General features: G+C 37.9%; 1 protein-coding gene across 3 annotated transcripts in view; it reads right to left on the bottom strand.

Annotated features, from left to right (window-relative positions):
• Window positions 1–17,852, bottom strand: part of LOC107223843 (beta-1,4-N-acetylgalactosaminyltransferase bre-4) — a 97,302-nt gene that overhangs the window by 29,479 nt on the left and 49,971 nt on the right. For all 3 annotated transcript variants that reach the window (XM_015663660.2, XM_015663659.2, XM_046730646.1), the window contains one exon: window positions 5,257–5,595. In XM_015663660.2, the coding sequence (XP_015519146.1) occupies window positions 5,257–5,411 (155 nt within the window). In that variant the 5' untranslated portion in view covers window positions 5,412–5,595. The remainder of the gene's footprint in view (window positions 1–5,256; window positions 5,596–17,852) is intronic.

Below are 17,852 nucleotides of genomic sequence, written 5' to 3'. Positions count from 1 at the left end.
AAATTTATATTTGCCACGAACGAGTTCGCGTGGTTTTCAACCATTTATTTAAAAATAAAACGCCGGCAGTCACGATTGTCAGAAGTCTTCGACAATGCGAGGGTACTTTTTGGCGTTCTTTAAACTTCTGCCGCATCGGCACCGCACGTCTATTATATTACACGCATATTATAAATTTAGTGAAAAATTTGAAATACCGTTTGTCACGTGAAGCCTCTTGAAAGTTGCAAATTACTGTGTAAACGTTGCGAGTTCTTGAGGTAGCTTCATGAAATATTAATCGAACCATCGCAATATTTTCACGAACGAATTGACTAGAAGGATTTAACGCGGCGTATAAAGACGTTTCCATTAATTAAACACCGCATGCAAATGCCCACGACGCTGTTAACGCGCAAGAGGACAAGCTGGTCAGTTTTTACATACGCATTCACACACACATGCATGCACAAGAATATTTAAATAGAAGCTAGACAGCAAGAAAAAAAAAAGGAATAAAAAATCGATACACCTGACTCGTGAAAAAGGAATATATTACCGACAGAGTCAAGTCGAGTGGATGACAATTTTTATAATTACCGTGATAAGAGGATTAGATTTTTGAAAAATTATTTTCCTTCTCGATTATTCCGCACAGCACGGGGTCATTGGCTTCAAATTTTAATAAACGTCTCGAGGAGGAAACGACTTTAATCGAAAGATATTACGAGTCTCTTAGTCTGCCGGGGATCATGTATACATATATTATACACCTTGAAGTTGAGTATTTTATATGAAAACTGGAGAGTGGCCTTTCAGGGGTGGGAATTTTTTAATGAAAAATTGATATTCAACGATATTGGACTCGCGTCATGGAAAAGTTGAGATTCCGGGAACACCTTTCGCAAGTGAGAGAATAAAGACGTTGACAAATTAGTCGCCTCTCATCGAGATTCCAAGGCGACTATTTTCGTACTGGACAAATCCCGGAGCGTTTCACCCGGTGAAAGGTACGGCTTTAATCGTTTCTTCGCATACGTTTTGGGTTTTAACGATTATTATCGTCGAGCCTTTAGAAATAGATTGACAGCGATAAAAGAGAATAATTATATGGTCTAATTTGATATTCCATTGTCCGATTATCCGTTCCTCTTTCATTATTCCTGAATAAATAAAAAAGTTAATATATCTTTGTCGAGTCGGAAAGCAGGAGCGACGACGAAGGGATACCAAAGCCAATATTGGAGGTTGGCGAATAAGAGCTCGGGGATGAAATAATACCGCCGTGCAGCGGTAGCGTAATAAAAACGACCGTTAATTATTCTCGAGGATAGCTGGTGCTAATTTCGATATGAGAAAATGCACGTCTCAACTTATTGGCTTTGCCGATCGGTCACGTGATTCGGATGATCGAAGTAGCCCGTGAGTGTATTTTTTAAACTTTTTACGCTCGTCACTATTTTAGACTCAGACCTGGAAATAACCTCAGCCTGCATATATCGTAGATTTACCTAGATTCTAACAGCATGTGAATATACAAGACTGGTCCAAAAAAATCGACAATTTTTTTTTCAAAGTCATATGTTTAACAGTTTTAGAAAGAGGAAATAAGACGCCGGTTGCAATTTCAGCTCTTAATATTGATATTTAGTGATTCCTGAACGCAATTTCCATTTTTCATTTGATTAACGTTGGAAAATAATTTTAGTTATTTCGGAATTTCGTATCTCAGTAACGAGGCAATGTACGTAAATGTCCGATTCAAATTTTCGTTGGGAATCGACTGCTTTACAAAAAAGGTCTCTAATGATTTTTTGATAACTCAACTCTTTTAAAAGCTATTCAAGTTAAAGTTGAAATCAAGTAAAGATTCAACGTTTTCTAGATTAACAGCGAAAATACTGAACTCACCACAAAATATGGTGGTCCTTTTTTTGTAGAGCATTTCAACCACTATGAAATCATGTCATTCAATTAAATTTCGACCTAAGCAAATTTATTTTGTAATTATTACAAATAACACTATGTATTATATGTAATTTCACTTTGAAAGTCTTTTTTTTTTTTTTAGCAAAATACAAATTTTTTTAACTTGAAAATCGATCGAATAACATGATTTCATAGTCGTTGAAATACTTTACAAAAAAATTTGCAAGGTTTGCGATAAGTTCAGTATTTTTGCTGTTCATTTCGAAAAACGTGAATTTTTACTTGATTCCAACTTTAACCTCGAGTAAATTTTGAAAGAGTTTAGTTATCAAAAAATTTTGAAAGACTTTTTTCGTAGAGCGGTCGATTCCCAACAAAAATACGTATCGGAAATTTATGTATATTGCTTCGTTACTGAGCTACGAAATTCCGAAATAACTAAAATTATTTTCGAATGTTAATCAAAGGGAAATGGAAATTGCGTTTAGGTACCACTAAATATTATTAAGGGATCAAATTGAAACGGGCGTCTCATTTCAACTTCCTATAACTATTAAGCATGTGACTTTGAAAAAAAAAAGTCAATTTTTTTCGACCAGCTAGTGAATACGTGATAACAATGACGTCGATCAATGTAAAGTTCTTGAGTTTCTCTTCGTGAACTCACCGACTTTCGAAGTTCTTACGGCAATCGAACGACAATGCAAGTTTAATCACCTAAATGGGCTCGTAAACAGCCAATTTTAGTCAATGTCGGTACAGTTTCTCGGTAGCCGTTTCTCGTTGGTCAATTCGTAAAGTCCAAGCTCTGTAATTTCATGAATAATTTCTTTGCTTTATCTAGATATTTTTACCTCACCGTTAGTCCTACCGAATGACAAATTACAGATTTTTAACAGTACGTGAATCTACAAGCGGAAAGCGGATCACGGGTATATGAAAATGAAATATTTTCTGCTGCTTTGCGAAATTGAATTATAGTGCCTGAAACTCGTAAGAAAAAATTATTTAAAATCCAGTTACAGGAAAAAAGTCGACCGATCAAAGTTTGAAGAGTATTTTCTACCTGTTAATTAGTTATTTTAGTTTAACGTATAATCATGTTGCAACTATGTGACAAGTATATTAGATAAATGAGTGAAGAAGATACAATTATCAGTAATTGCTTTTTAACTTCTGATGCCTGGAATTCAGTCGCGTAACGCGGTATTCTAAACATGTTATATAAATTAAAAATCGTATGCTTTGCTATTTTTCAATAGAAGAATCCACGATTCTTCTTCTTTTGTAATCGTCGACTTTGAACTCGATACTCTGTGACAACTAATTCCGCAGACTTTTTATACATAAGTAAATTTTTTCGTAGCTCACGCAGAACCTTGATACTGCTATCACTTCATAACCGATAATGTGCAACTCGTTGTGTTCATTTAGTTTTAAAATGTAACAAAGGCGAGAGCTAGAGGTTAAAAATTCAAGACCTCGATGAATCGTCAGCAGTTCTGGTGCAGTTTTTTTTTAATCAAAACAAACTCCCGTTTTCATATCCTTTGCAGATTTTGTATGGTTCCGCCAAAAGTGTAGTTTTCCAAAAGGTTACGTCTACAGGCATAAGTCTATGGTAATGTTTTTTTTTTTTTTTTTGCTATTTCATCTATGAAAATATGATCGCTTCACCGCAATTTAGTGTTGTATATATTGAGATTATTGAGTGTTCAATTATTTTCCTTCGATACGAAGCGTGCTGTAATTTCTAACTATGAAACATTTTTTGCTTACGGATTTACTAATTTTCTTGAATAATATTTCGCGTTCGTTTGGTTCTTAAAGCAGCTGAGGATATATTGAAAATAAGAGGGGTCAGATTGTCCTGATTTTTCTTCAAATTAAACTACCGAAGAGGACGGTTTATGAGTTTGGCAATTCCGGAAATTTGATCTTGGAAAGGTTTTGACCTTGATTATTGTACTGTGGGAAAATTGAAGTCTCAAGTCCGTAACTCTTATTTTTAAGATGAGAGTACAGTCATATACGCTTATGAGATTTTTATATCACGTGATCATCTGAAATCTTGCCAATTCCATCGAGCTCCGATACGTATAACAGTTTCTTGTTTTTGGTTGAGCGCCAACGAATCAACTTTTGACCTATTCGATTCGGTTTTTCTTTCCATCTGTTTAAAAACAATCTATAATATTATACACACAAATTCTCATGTTTCACGTGACCAAAAGCGGGTTCTTTTAGAACAAAAAATTATTATCGTAACCTCGACGATGGTGTTGAACTTCGTATAAACTTTGCCGCAGTTCATTTTTATCCACTCGTTATTTTATCTTTTTTTTCTCTACAATATCACCAACGTGTTAATACTGCTAACTATGCAGACTGTCAGGTAGACAGACGTTGTTATTACTTTATTTAATTTTATCATACGTAATCGCACGTTGTATGCGTAGTAATTAGCTTTTTGAAGTTTCGTTATATCGTGATATGGTTTGGCGAACATTTTTTACTGAAATGCAGTATTAGTTGTGCAAAAACACTGCCCCGCTCATTTATGACTAACGAGTATAAGAAAATCGTATCATTTCATTACGAGATAGTAAAATACAGTCGAACCTCGATTATACGAATCTTCAATATTCCGAACCATGACTTGATTTATCTGAACGCCTGCTCAAAATATACATTGTTGCTTGATAGCAGACGATTATGTGAAATCAGAGTAATCAAATAATCGTTCGATACTTGAAACAGGGTCGATATGAATTTGGATATTTAATACCAACTGTTTATCGATTTAAATTTGTGTTGTATATATTATTATACCTCAAGATAAAAATTGCATTTCGGTTATCCGAACTTTTGAGTACCCGACCTAGGCTCGGTCCCAATTAGTTCGAATGATTGAGATTCTCCTGTAGCAAAGAGAGTTCTGGGCACAAATTCCTACATTATCGATACTCCGCAGTCACAAACCTTTTCTAGAAAGCTCAAGAGTGAAGATGTCCTCACTTCGGCTGACTTTATCGATCATCGAATCATTCCACTCGTCAACTTGACCGACAATTTTCCCCTGCCTTATCATATTTTCATCCCTTATCGGGTAAAATCCCTTACGTTTTAGAAAAGGGTTTGCATCTTGGGAGTGTCGGTAATGTAGGAATTTTTACTTAGAACTCTCCTTGCCATTCTAATTCAACGACAGAATATGAAACGGGATTTATCTGATCCCCGTACAGCTCATGGTCATTTCATGGTGCTCTTACACGTCTCTTCGTCGAGTGACATTTCCGTAAATGCATAAAATGTACGAAATAATTATACTTATAGAAGTACTCATACCTAGTGCCGTTTATGGTGAATATGGTCTCGATAGAATGCCGGTCCAGAACACCGCTGAGAAGATACTGTAGAGTAATAAGAGCCAGGACAATGCATGCTAGAATTTTGTAGAGATGGGCTCGGTGCCACGGTCCTACGGCTGAGGCCACAGTCATTGCATACGGGCGACAACATACCTCCTCTCAGGTGTCGCGGGGTTGGCCGTCCCTTCGGTCAGCTTTATTACCGTTTATTAAACCGGGGACGAGGGAATCTCGACCAACAATCAGTTTCTCCCCGCATCCACAATCCCCCTCGCGGTATTTCTCCCCTATTGAAGATAACAGTTTCGCTGTTTTCCTGGAACATCCAAAACAGGACAATGCTCTATGATTACATATTCGAACTGATGAAGGTGTAAAATAGGAGATTGAACAAGGTGACAGGTTTTTTTTTCTGATTATATAACGAGAGATGATTACAATAATTACAATTCCTAGACGCAGGATATGGCGCAATACGTAGGAATTCACCATTTAGATTTTTTTTTTTGATAAATCGAGGTTCTTTATTATTTGGATACTGTATGGTAATTTTTGGAAGATGTGAATAATTGATGATGTTGTTTCGTATCAACGATGACGGGAGTCTACTGGAGTATAATCGCCGATGAACAATTTTTCTACAAGAAAAGCTTTTGTTTAGACTTCAGAATCGTCGGCATTTTATTATTCTTTATTCATGTAATGAGTAACGAGCCAAGTAGTTCGCTCAAGAGTGAAAAATACAAAGGAAAAACAACGGGCAAGAAAGTAACGGGCGTGATGATAAAACGAACGATACCAGTTTGAGCTTTTGTTAAAGTTGATAATTTATTGTTATTTCTCTTGCTTATATCATGTATTATAGAGGCGATAAATTCTCTGTTGTGTGCCTCGTGCCTCCGTACAAGTATATGCAATATACACACACAGCGCAAGAGAGATATAACTTTTAATTGCAGAAGTTTATATTTGATACTTTTCTCTTCTCCTTTTTATTGCACATTGAATTTCATCCCCTCGGACTTCATCGTTGTTTCATTTCGCACCTTTCACTTCCACGGTCGTGAGCTCTGAAGTCCATAACGCACGACACTCGCAATTATTATAGTCAATTTGAAGAAGCGCTAATGGTTTATGCAAATCCTCCGGGACACTCTGCAAGCTCGTCTCTCGAGTCCCACGAGAGTGAAACTGTTTTTGAATTTATTTAACCGTGAATGTGTTCATCTCTTTCGCATACATGCATACGAGCTGTATGATCTTGTGATATCTGAATAGATTTATCGCTTGCATAGATTGTAATAAAAAATCACACACATTCCATATCGATTTTCTCAACATGAGCAATTTTCAGTCTTATCAATCAAATTGTGCCTAAAAGCTGACTCGTTGTTATTCGTGCAACGAATCTCAACATTGAAGAAGCAGCTTAAACAGTGATAAAACAATGAAGTATTTACAGTTATTAGATATAAAATTAGAATTGCTCATAAGTAGCATAATGCTAATAAGCATAATGGTGGGTAATTAAATAGATAGCAGTTGGAAGCCATTAAATATTCCGTTTGATGAAGAGCGATTAATCGAGTACATCAGCGTGTAAAAAAATTCGGTTCCATTACTTGCTGATCAACGACATGCCGAATTCAATTCCACTACCGATGATGCGGTGATTATAGAGAAATTAGAAAATTACAACGGATCTTTTTGTATTTTTTGGACAATTGAACGAGCGAATAGCGCTCTACGTGATATTTCACGGTCGCACGAAGCTGAATATTACCGGACTTGAGTAGTTACGTTGTCGGTAACCTGCCGCCCACTTACATGCCATTAGTCGTCATTTGCGCCAGTATTATTTGGCATGACATTTGTACAAACGGAGCTGGCTCGCATTGCTCTCACGTTTTCAGTTTAAATTTAAAGAGAAAAACAGAGTTAATCGAACCGTATAAAATACGTACCTATTAAGGGTGAAATCAATTATAGCTGTGAATAACCGACGAGAAGGATGTCGGAACGAATTTATGAATGCACTACCTTTTTCAGTTGAAAATTGAATGAATCTGCTTTCGTTTATTCAAAAATAAATCATAGTTTCGAAATCGAACCACTTTAAAAAAATTAAGGGACGAAAGGTGCTTTTTCGACTTCTGCTTGTGTCAGCCATCGATAATGCTTTAATTGTCATCTCCCTCGGTAAAATATACGTTAAAAATACGTTTTAGCCAGTAATTTATTCCAGCTGCTATCGGCATCGCTGCAATATTCATTATATAAGGCACATTACTGTACGCACATATAATCGTGATATAGCTTCCCGACAAGTTGTTAATTGTAGACATTCAGAGTCGGTATATATAATAATACATGAGTCATTATTGATTTTCCCATAAAGCTGACCTCGGATGAATTATGAACGTATCGATGGTCCTTAGTAAAATTCACTCAATCTTAGAGAGGCTGATTATAAAAGATTTAACTTCGGCGTGACTATTATAATCCAAGTAACTCTACGGGACCTTATGATAAAACAATTATCTTTTATGCTGATAAACAGGAGTCAACTGTTTTATCATCAGGGTTCGTAGATTTATTCGGATTATAATCGTTCCACCAGAGTTAGGTCTTTTATAATCAGCCTCTTTAAGATAAGTGAATTTTATTAGAAGCCATCGGTACAATATGCGAATGTTTTGATCAGCGTCAATAATGCAGTAATTGTAATTCCAGGATCTTCCGACTAGAACGACGATTTTTACTCACTTAAAAACTTCGATTAAAGTGGAAGGATATACGGACATCAGCTGAAACAGGGCTTGAAATTGTGAGAGAGGAATTTTGACTACTATAAGACTTTCTGTGAAACTCGTGATTTTTTACAACTTGTATGTTGTTCGATTTTCAAAAAATTGTACAAATATTGTTGTTACTTTGACGATACCGCATTGTTCGTGACAAATGCACACTCCGAGTGTTTCACCTTATTTTTAGTCACAGTTGACTTTTTTTTTCATTGGGCGATGCTATAAACAGATACATAAAACAATATTTTCTGCACTACTTCACTCGGAATACTTTGTCGAAACTTGTTGCACTACCATTTCAATAGCGCCAGCTATACTCCGAGGGTCTAGTTATGAGCGTCGGTATTGATTCGACGGTAAAATAACTGACCTTTCGTAATATCGTAACAATACCGTTCGTATCTGCAAAGGTTTCGACCAACGTACTCGACTCGTATCAATATTTCTATAACCGACGTCATCGAGTTGGTACGTGATGAGTTTCGCACCACCCTCAACGTTGGAGAACCAGATCCAAACATCGTTCTCTCCTCTTTTCGATTTACATACAAACGTACCAGGCGAGTGGGCTTCAGGACCTTCGGTTGCCAGAGTTACTATTGATTCTAGATTCGGTACAAAAACTCGTCGATTTTCGACGGTTATTTATCCAATACGACTGGATGTTGTACGAATTGGCGGAGGTATTTGCTTAGAAATTTCGTCGTTGGTGTTTTTTCGCCGGTTGTTGTTACCTACACACAAAATCTAAGCAGGCGCGGAGTTCACGTGCTCTTTCGAAACGTGAACTTCCTCCCTTCATCCGTACGAGCAACCACTTCTTTGCCTCGTCCATTATGGATTGCAAAGCCAAACGATCCCTTCGCCATCCATTCCGCATCACCGAACCAGCCAATCGGCTCCCCAAAGACGACCATGAAAGCACCCTCAATAAGACTCACAACGCCTTCCTCCCAACCTGTGTACGGAATATTGCGGGATATTGAATGCTCGGATTTAGATATTTCGCGGTTCATTGCGCCCCGAGCCACTCCGCAAGCTTATGCATAAAACGTGGAAGAAAATCTTCGACCCGAGAGGAGGCATTGAGGAACCTCTTTGGATGTACGTGACATGCGGAAATGAGGTTCTCAGATTTAAACCACATGTTTACTAGATAACCGGCTGGAACATCGACAGTGTGTATTCAACATTTTTTACTACCTGAAAAGTGTTTTTCTTAGGTGAAGTGATGGTATTCGATATTCACCATCTTTCTTGCGATCTTCCAATACATTTTATGACAGATCTATACAAGGAAGTCTTGTCAATCAACTAAGTCATTAGATGCAAAAATATACTATTCGAAATCTCAATTGCGTCTTTAAAACATTTGGAAAATTGTAAATGCAATTGCTTGGTTCTCGGATTTTTTTTTGTCGGAAATGTTGAATAAAAATAGGGGTGCACTGCTGAACACGTGATTATAGACCAATTGTCGTGAAATTGGGTTCGTCTGGTTCCCTGCAAAAATTGTTCCTCTTTTGAGTGTGCTTATAAACCGCAACAGTCACTTTAGGTAACTCTATGTCACGATTTTACTTAAGAAGATTAGTAAACTGCTTTATTAAACTTGCGACACCAGAAGGTTGTCTAGGTAGACACGTTTATAGAATTGTGAAAAATAGTATGGCGTAGTACCGTAAAAGTCGAAGAAACGCAGTGAATATATCGGTTCAATACCAGGCGCATTTAATAAGTAGACAAGAATGGCTTCAATTTTACATTAGCAATAATGGGTATTTTATAAGAAGTCATTGTCGTAGTTGCGCTTCCTTCGTCAAAGCAAAGTCATATAATTCAATCGATATGTATATACATACAGGGCATTCCATGACATTTCGATCAAGATTCTACGTCGATGTCTCGGATTGGTTCTTTGTTTATTTATTTATTTTTTTTATAAAAGTACATGACGAAAAATGTAATCGCAATTTTTTTTCAGATTTTCTCGAACCATCGTATCTGAAGTATGATTTAAAAACTTGAACCCCCCTCCCCCCACTTTCTAAATCTTTTAATCGAGATGTCATGGAACGCTCCATACATATATTTACCACACGAGCTCGAAAGATGGAGATTTTCCGTTTCTTCCTCAGAGTCCAGGTGTCTCAGAGACACTTCGGCACCCTAAGAATCCCTCTCAACGCCAACGCAGCGACCCCAACCAAAGCGAATTTCCGATTAGCCATCACGAGGTCGCAGATGCGGAGATGCCAAGTCAGCTAGAGAAATGTGCCGAGCGTTTCTAAGCCCCTCTTGGGTACGGGAGTCTCATTTTTCAAGGCGAAGGTCGAACGGCGCCAAAGGTCAGTGGTGGAAGTCACGTCGTGGTCGATTGCTTCACCATGCGCAAGGCTTTGACGTTGCCAAAAGCAACGAAAAGCTGAGCTTTGTCTTCACTGGGATTTTTCTCTGCTCGTGACATACCGCTGCGGAAAATATCTAAACATTCGCACACTGGTAATAGTACAAGGATCAATCTAATACCGTATAAAACAGTGTACAACAGTTACGTAGTAAGAATTGTGTTAGAGAATTGGAATAATCGTCGTACATCGACGATGGCAAATCTATCTGTCATCGTATCCGCATAATGATAATTTTTAGTAGGTACCGCACTTGTACCGGAAATATCCTCGTGCAGTTGCAGATTTTGTCCGCGGCCGTTATAGTACGGACGTTAAAAGGACGCCGTCAGCATTTCCAACAACGTACCTACCGACATGTCTGCATATCCTTCCTCGGACGAGCCCATTATTCGCGATTAGTGCAAGGCCATTTCTTCGTTCCGTTAATGCTACTGCATGTAGGTGTATACGCGTTTTATACGATGTTCATGGCCGTGGGTTATCGGACAAAACCGCGATTGGAGATTAGGCAGAGCTTGCAGGAAACGGGATATTCCATACTTGTAGATTGTGTGCGCAAAACGCGGCACAACGTGTCGTTGTTAAAATTAAATTTATCAACGGCGGTACGTAGAGCAGGCTGAGATGATTTCGTTAACGGTATAACTGAGGTAATCAACGATGGAAGAAGCCCATTTTCGCTTTGTGAGAGAAAATTGAGTTACACCGCACAACGCGGAGTTACAAGCGTCACCCATTTTTTTTTACAATTTCCTCGTTTATCGCGTTCGAAACATCGGCAGAGATTGGTAAAAATAAAAGAACCTTGTATTATTTGTAATACTTCGGCTAGATTTTCATTCTCGTAACTATTCGAGCTGTTCAGAGACGGAGTTTTAATTTTTTTTTACTCCCGTGATATTGTGAAATTTCAGAAAACTTTATTGCCCTGTGTCACAGGTATCTTTTTTCTTTCTTTCTGTGGACTATGAAAGGTATGCAGCTTCGCGAAGGCTCGACTTCTCCGTTGACCCAAATCGGCGAACCGATTGTTCGTGTTTAATCAGAACATCGCTGCTGGTCTCTCGTTGAAAACTCGGCGAAAATACGGAAAGTAACAACCTGCTTCGTGACAAGCGTAATCGTTATGCACGTTAGGAAAATTCGTTAGCTTCGATGAATTCTACGGTCATATGGCGCCGAGCAATCGTTCGCTTGGAAATCGTGTGATATACATTATCATATGATTATTATTAATAACGTTCAACGTTACCCCTAATTTTCGATGATTTCCAAACGTTTCTAAGCGATTCTCAACGGTTTCTGAATTATACAACAGAATCTCAGAAAATCAATGAAAACCATTTAACAAACTGAAAATCACCGGAATCGCGTGAGAGGATAGAAGAAACTGAATTGAATGTTAACAAGTTGAGGAGTAAAGATATTTTCACGATTTACCAACGCTATCATGCAAGTTCAATCAAGTGGCAATGATTTCCATCGATTTTAATCGTAACTCGATCGATTACTCGTGATTTCAAAGAATATTTCAGTCACTTAGGTTCCTTTGATTCCCAATTTCATTTCAAACTGTTGCGGTTACGACTTCCTTGACAGAATGGCACCGAATGGTCAATCCGCACCAATTGGAAAGCATGGCGAAAATGATTGCGAGGCGTCCTTGCATTGTCGACACAATTCCTGATGCTCTGTGGGATTCCGTGTATCCGGATGACCGGCTTGCCTCCTGCTTGTTACTTCATCCTTGATGCAACGGGCGACGAAGACCATTACAATCGACGCCAATCTCGAGCCAGGAAGCCAGGCATTTGCTGGTGCAATTCCATCGAAGTTGGAAACGGCGAAGCGACGTGTCGCATTGCAGCAAATATCGCGGTCTCGACGTGTTCCTTCAATTCACCTGCAAATCCCACATAGAATATCCCCGGCTCTCGGCGCACATCACGTATAATCACATATTATATTTCATGGGTTTGCGGATCTGCTGCTGATAATCCTGCATTCGTAAGCTCACGTGAAATGTAATACGAACGATATTTGCATAGACTATAATAGTGCGGGTGGTTTTTTACCGACTTTACCGGCAAACACGACGATTTCGTCCTGGACGCTTTCTCTCTCGCTTGTCGGAGGACTTGTCAATAATTTCCAAAAAATTCAGGTAACCAGTTGTAGCTGCCTGTTTGATGTTCCGATAGTTTGCGTTACGAAATTTTCAATCAGTTAATTGGTAGAAATTGTTAAAGAATGAAAAATTTCCGAGACATCGATAAGTGAGAAAATCACGGTCGAAAACTCTGACAATCAAGTCGTGAATAGTTAACGAACTTTTCTTTGTTACAAGTTGCGAACTTGAGGGTAACTATTCGAGTGATTCGCATTCTTTTATTATCAAAAGTCAGAATAAGCGATAATCTGGATTTTCGATCAAGCTTGATTGATTAAAACTTCTAATACTCACGCCCTTTGGAAAAGTCCAACCAAGGTCAGTACCTACAAGCCTTAGCGTAAAGCTCATTGTCAGCAGAAGTACTTTCGACAGATGACGTATTCTTACTTTTGTTCTCTGGACAATTTGGTAAATTGATATTATTAATGAAAATTTGCACGCAATGTTTCGGACTCCAAGAGCGATAGCTGGTTTATTCATAGCGAAGCTCGACGCGTTGAACAAGCATTATTATCTTGGTTTCATCAAGCGATAGTCATATTAGTCCCTCACCGCGTTTAGGAATTGTTTTGACGTTACTACAGACTTTAACAATTTGTTAGTTAAATTTATACAACGAGTATCGCATGGCTTCAGTATAAAAAGTTCGCAGATATGCAATTATAAAAAAGTTCAACGATTGTATTGCTTGAAATGAAAATTTCTGAACGTATAACGTTATCTTCCATACTTTCAGCAACCATAATCACAATTTGAATCGGTCGCTCAGAAATCTATCCGAAAACTTGCGAATATTCATGAAAATACAAGATTAATCGTAACCGATTGCAAAATCGCATCTACGTACACAGCTGCTGTCCTATGGGGTCTGATTGTATAACGGACAATAGACACACCCTGCGTTTGTCGTTAGGTTGGGTAATCGGGTGTACATATAGCTACGTATACATATGTCACCGCAATCGATAGCTAGATGGCCTTTAATCACGAAGATTAAAACGCACGTCAACACCGTTCTGACGTTGTTTGAATATTACGTTTCGAAAAAAAAAAGAAGGGGGATAGAAAATCTTGGGCGTGGAGTGTGAGGCATTGAATTTTCGTAAAAACGAGGTCTGCGTTTTCGGGAATAGTGATATAAATCAGCGCGTCGGAGTTGGGAGTGACGAAAAGAAAATAAAAAAAAAAAAAAAAACAATACTGATAAAAGATTCATGCATGAAATAATTAGCGTTGAGTGGCTGAAACTAAAATTGGGATTAAGACGAGCGACACAGAAAAACTAGAGTGTTATTTATCGCTTACATTATTTAAGCATAAATCGTTCAGGCGATTTTCTAGTCGTAAATAACTAAACTCGAATGACCGCGGAGTGCCAAATTACGCCATGTATTGATTTTCGATTACGATAAATAATCTAGACGGAAAAGCGTGGCTACGGACGATACAGTTGCACACAATGCCTCAAAGTTCAAACGTATAACGTATATAACACGGCTTTCACATTTGTTCCCTGCAAACTTGACGAACAAACACAAAGCAAACTGACCGAGTGAGTTCGTATTTTCAGAAATTGAACTCGTTAATGCCTTTAATGAAACCGAAATGAGGCTCTGCAAGGTAATGGTATCGTATATGCCGTGAGTATACGTGTAATGTACCTACCATGTAATTTTCATCGTGACGAATTTGTGAGTTTATTCGAGAGGGTGGGCATTGGAACCATTTGGGAAAAGTACCTGGGTACGAGTCATATTTTATAATACATCTATAAATTATTCGGAAATGTTGACAGACTGGTGAAAAGCTCACCGGTTACACCTTGTAGATGTTCGTGTGTTTGTTCACTCCGTCGTGTTGCATGTTTCGACGAATTTTATAACTTGTTTGATCACAATTACGGTAGTTATAACAAAGAATAGATAATTTGATGGATATTGAATTCGTAATAAAATGCTAATAGGGAAATATCGATACGTGATAAAATGCAAAAAAGGCTTAACAGCTTCGCTCTACACACAATTTGAACAAAAACATTTCAACACATTTTTATATTTGAGGCAGAAATAAAGAAATGGAAACGATTTTACGAAATCGTAACAGTAATTTTGTAAAATTCATGCAGTTTCTTTATTTCTGCGTAAAATGAAAATGTCTTCAAGTGTTTTTGTTCAGAGTTATGAATAGAATGGGGCGGTTGACCCCTTCTTTTGCCTTTCATATACGTGAACTTTGATATTGGAGGTATATATATATATATAGATATACGTCATCGTCGAAATCGACCGTGGCACTACCTTAATTGCAATATATATTCATTTGAGAAACAAAAACAATTTATTAACTCATTTCAGAACAATGTTTGAACACACAGAAACAGGTAATAAATTACACAAGAAAATAAAAACAATTCCTAAGTCAAATAATTTCATTAAACGAATTCCCATACCCATTTCAGTTGAATTTGATTGAATGTAATGGATTGATTAGCATCAGCGCACTTGTGGTTTCGTTTAATTAGAATGATAAACAGAATTATTGCCATGGTGGCTATTCAAATAATTTGAATTTGTTGAATACAATGAATTTTCATCCAGTCAATTCAATAGTATATAACCGACTAACAATAAACTGATACTTCCTGGTAAAAAAAAAAACATTAAATACATGGTAACATAATTCGAATTAATCAAATAATCATCTAATAGCCATTTATACAGTTATAACCGAAAACACTGTTTTACTAAATCGAGTTACAAAATTATTAATTCAAACACCAAAGTTGGGGCGAATTAAACTTAACATTGTTAAACCAAGTAACTAAATGACTGCATATTATGTCAGTATATAAAACCGAAGCAGCTACTATTCGATTTGCATTTAAGACCATGGCGTAATATCGTTTAATTGTAAGAGCAAGATTTCCAATTTCCATTCACCATGCAAAGCGTATGAATATTTCATACTAATCGTGTCTAAATACTCAAAGTCAACAAACTTATAGACGTTTTGAATTATTCACGTTGGCATTTATTTGTAAGAGGTATTACACAGGCACGACTCGCGTGCAGACAACACGATGAGGTATCGAACCTTCGAATCGGAGACCGCTATAAAATGTACATTGATTGTAACATAAAATCGGAGTGTATAAAGCTAGCAAAAAGCTCGTTTCCTCGTGAGTTTAGCCCAGGCTATTTGAAAATACATGTACAGTACGGTGCGGGATACGAAGTCGACCATTTCGGCCACTCGAATTGTTAACTGGATTACCGCATGAGCAAGCCATGATTAAATGAAAACGGGAGAGAAGGTTGAGTGGGTCGGGGCTATTCAACGTCGGAACAAACACACTTTCGTGATATCGGGGAGAGGATCCAATTTCGAAAAGCAGACAATCGCTTTCGCCAGACACACGCGGGTCAATTCGCATCACTGAAGAACCCGAGATCTCGTATTTACGTATCTGGGTCGTCCTGACAATGAATGATAAGCCTGCAGAGAGAAAATCACCGCGGACACATACCTGCAAATCGCACAGTTGGTTTACATTTCACGAAGACGCGATGGGAAAACCGATCGGCTGATCGATTATTATTCACAATCAAAGCTGACCGAAGTAGGCGACAATTGTTTCAACGATTGTTGGTAGAAAGAAAAAGAAGAAAAAAAAAAATAAAAAAAATGCAAATCGTACACTTCGCTACGACTTGATTCATTAGCGCGGATGATATTATATATTCAGAAGTTGAAATAGATTAACGTTGTACGAAGATATTCGAGAATTCAGTAAGCGGGGAAGGAAGTTTTTTCTTTTCCGTATCTTTTTTTTTTTTTGCTTCTTAACTTTTGTGTTGGGACAGAGATTGTATAACGTCGTTGTGCAAAAATACCGCGAAATATACAAGACAGAGGTTGAATAAATACCTGTATGTATTATCCAGCCGCGTCGGAGTATAAACACAATTATTATAATTTCATTTGATACCAGCGATACGGGGGAAAGATCAACCTGCTGGAAGGCGCGGTGAAACAGAAGAAGAAAATTGGAAGCGCGCCAAGGTAGAAAAATACTTAAATCAATGGCTATGTAGGGTACTCATCGTCATGGAGACCGTCGTCAGAATTTCGCACGATTTTCGGAATTCTCCATCCGTACAAGAAGTTCGCGATATTTGTAGGTTAGAAAAAGGTAATAAGAAAGAATAAAAGCCGGTCGTCGATAAGTTTCGAACGATAAATTAGTTTGCGATGATCTAGTTGAAGAAGAAAAAGAAGAAGTTGTGGAGGCTTATCGAAGGTGGACGCCAAGGAAAAACGTCGGTGCCAAAAACGATTAGACAAAGTTCGATAATACTTGACGCGGGTGTTTCAACCTGGTGAAAATACGGTGAAAATTTTTGCCTCAATTCTGAGTATATAGAAATTCACCACCACCAACATCTCTCTATAATTTACCGAACAGTTAAAACATTTCGAAAGGTTCCAAAAGCTGCGAACAGTAGGGTACGAGGTTCAATTAAGGTTCTTGGTGCGGACGCGGAGACAGTGACGGGGCCAATTTATTGGGGCTATTTCGTGGGTCTCGACCCCCTCCTCCCCCCCACCTCACAAGCCCTTCGAAACTACCGAACCCTAAATGAAACATGCGACCAGCTGACCTGTAGTTCAGATAGCAATAAAATATAAAGGTATAAATAACGCGTTGCGAAAGTATTGTTTAAGGACGGTAGTAAAAGTAAAAACGACAAAGAACGAATCGTACGCGCGCGATGTCATAAAAAAATATATCAGTACAGCCGCAAGAAAGATCCGGATTTGTGTGATGTTTTGAATTGAGAAAAATTTGTTACGCAAGAAAATGCAAGTTGTCAATACAGTACGTTTTAATTTTTACGGTTATTGAAACATTAAATCTGTGTGTTTAGTTGACATTTTTTTTCCCCCACTAAACAAGGTCTTCGCGTCGATTTCTTTTTGCATCAAGATCAAATCATCGCATACCGGTTACAAGAAAATAGAGCATCGGTGACTGTGATCTGGAAGGATGGTATGAACTTTCTGATTAAATACGGACGCAAACCTCGAATCGTTTTCGTTTTTCACACAGCAGAATATTTTTCGATCTCGGTGAAAAGCGATGACACTTGACGACTGCCACGGTAAGCATCGAACTGAAAGA

The sequence above is a fragment of the Neodiprion lecontei genome, chromosome 1, assembly GCF_021901455.1.
Source record: "Neodiprion lecontei isolate iyNeoLeco1 chromosome 1, iyNeoLeco1.1, whole genome shotgun sequence".
NCBI classification, from domain to species: domain Eukaryota; kingdom Metazoa; phylum Arthropoda; class Insecta; order Hymenoptera; family Diprionidae; genus Neodiprion; species Neodiprion lecontei.
The sequence above is the reverse complement of the archived record's forward strand: the minus strand, read 5'-3'. Positions and strand labels throughout refer to the sequence as shown.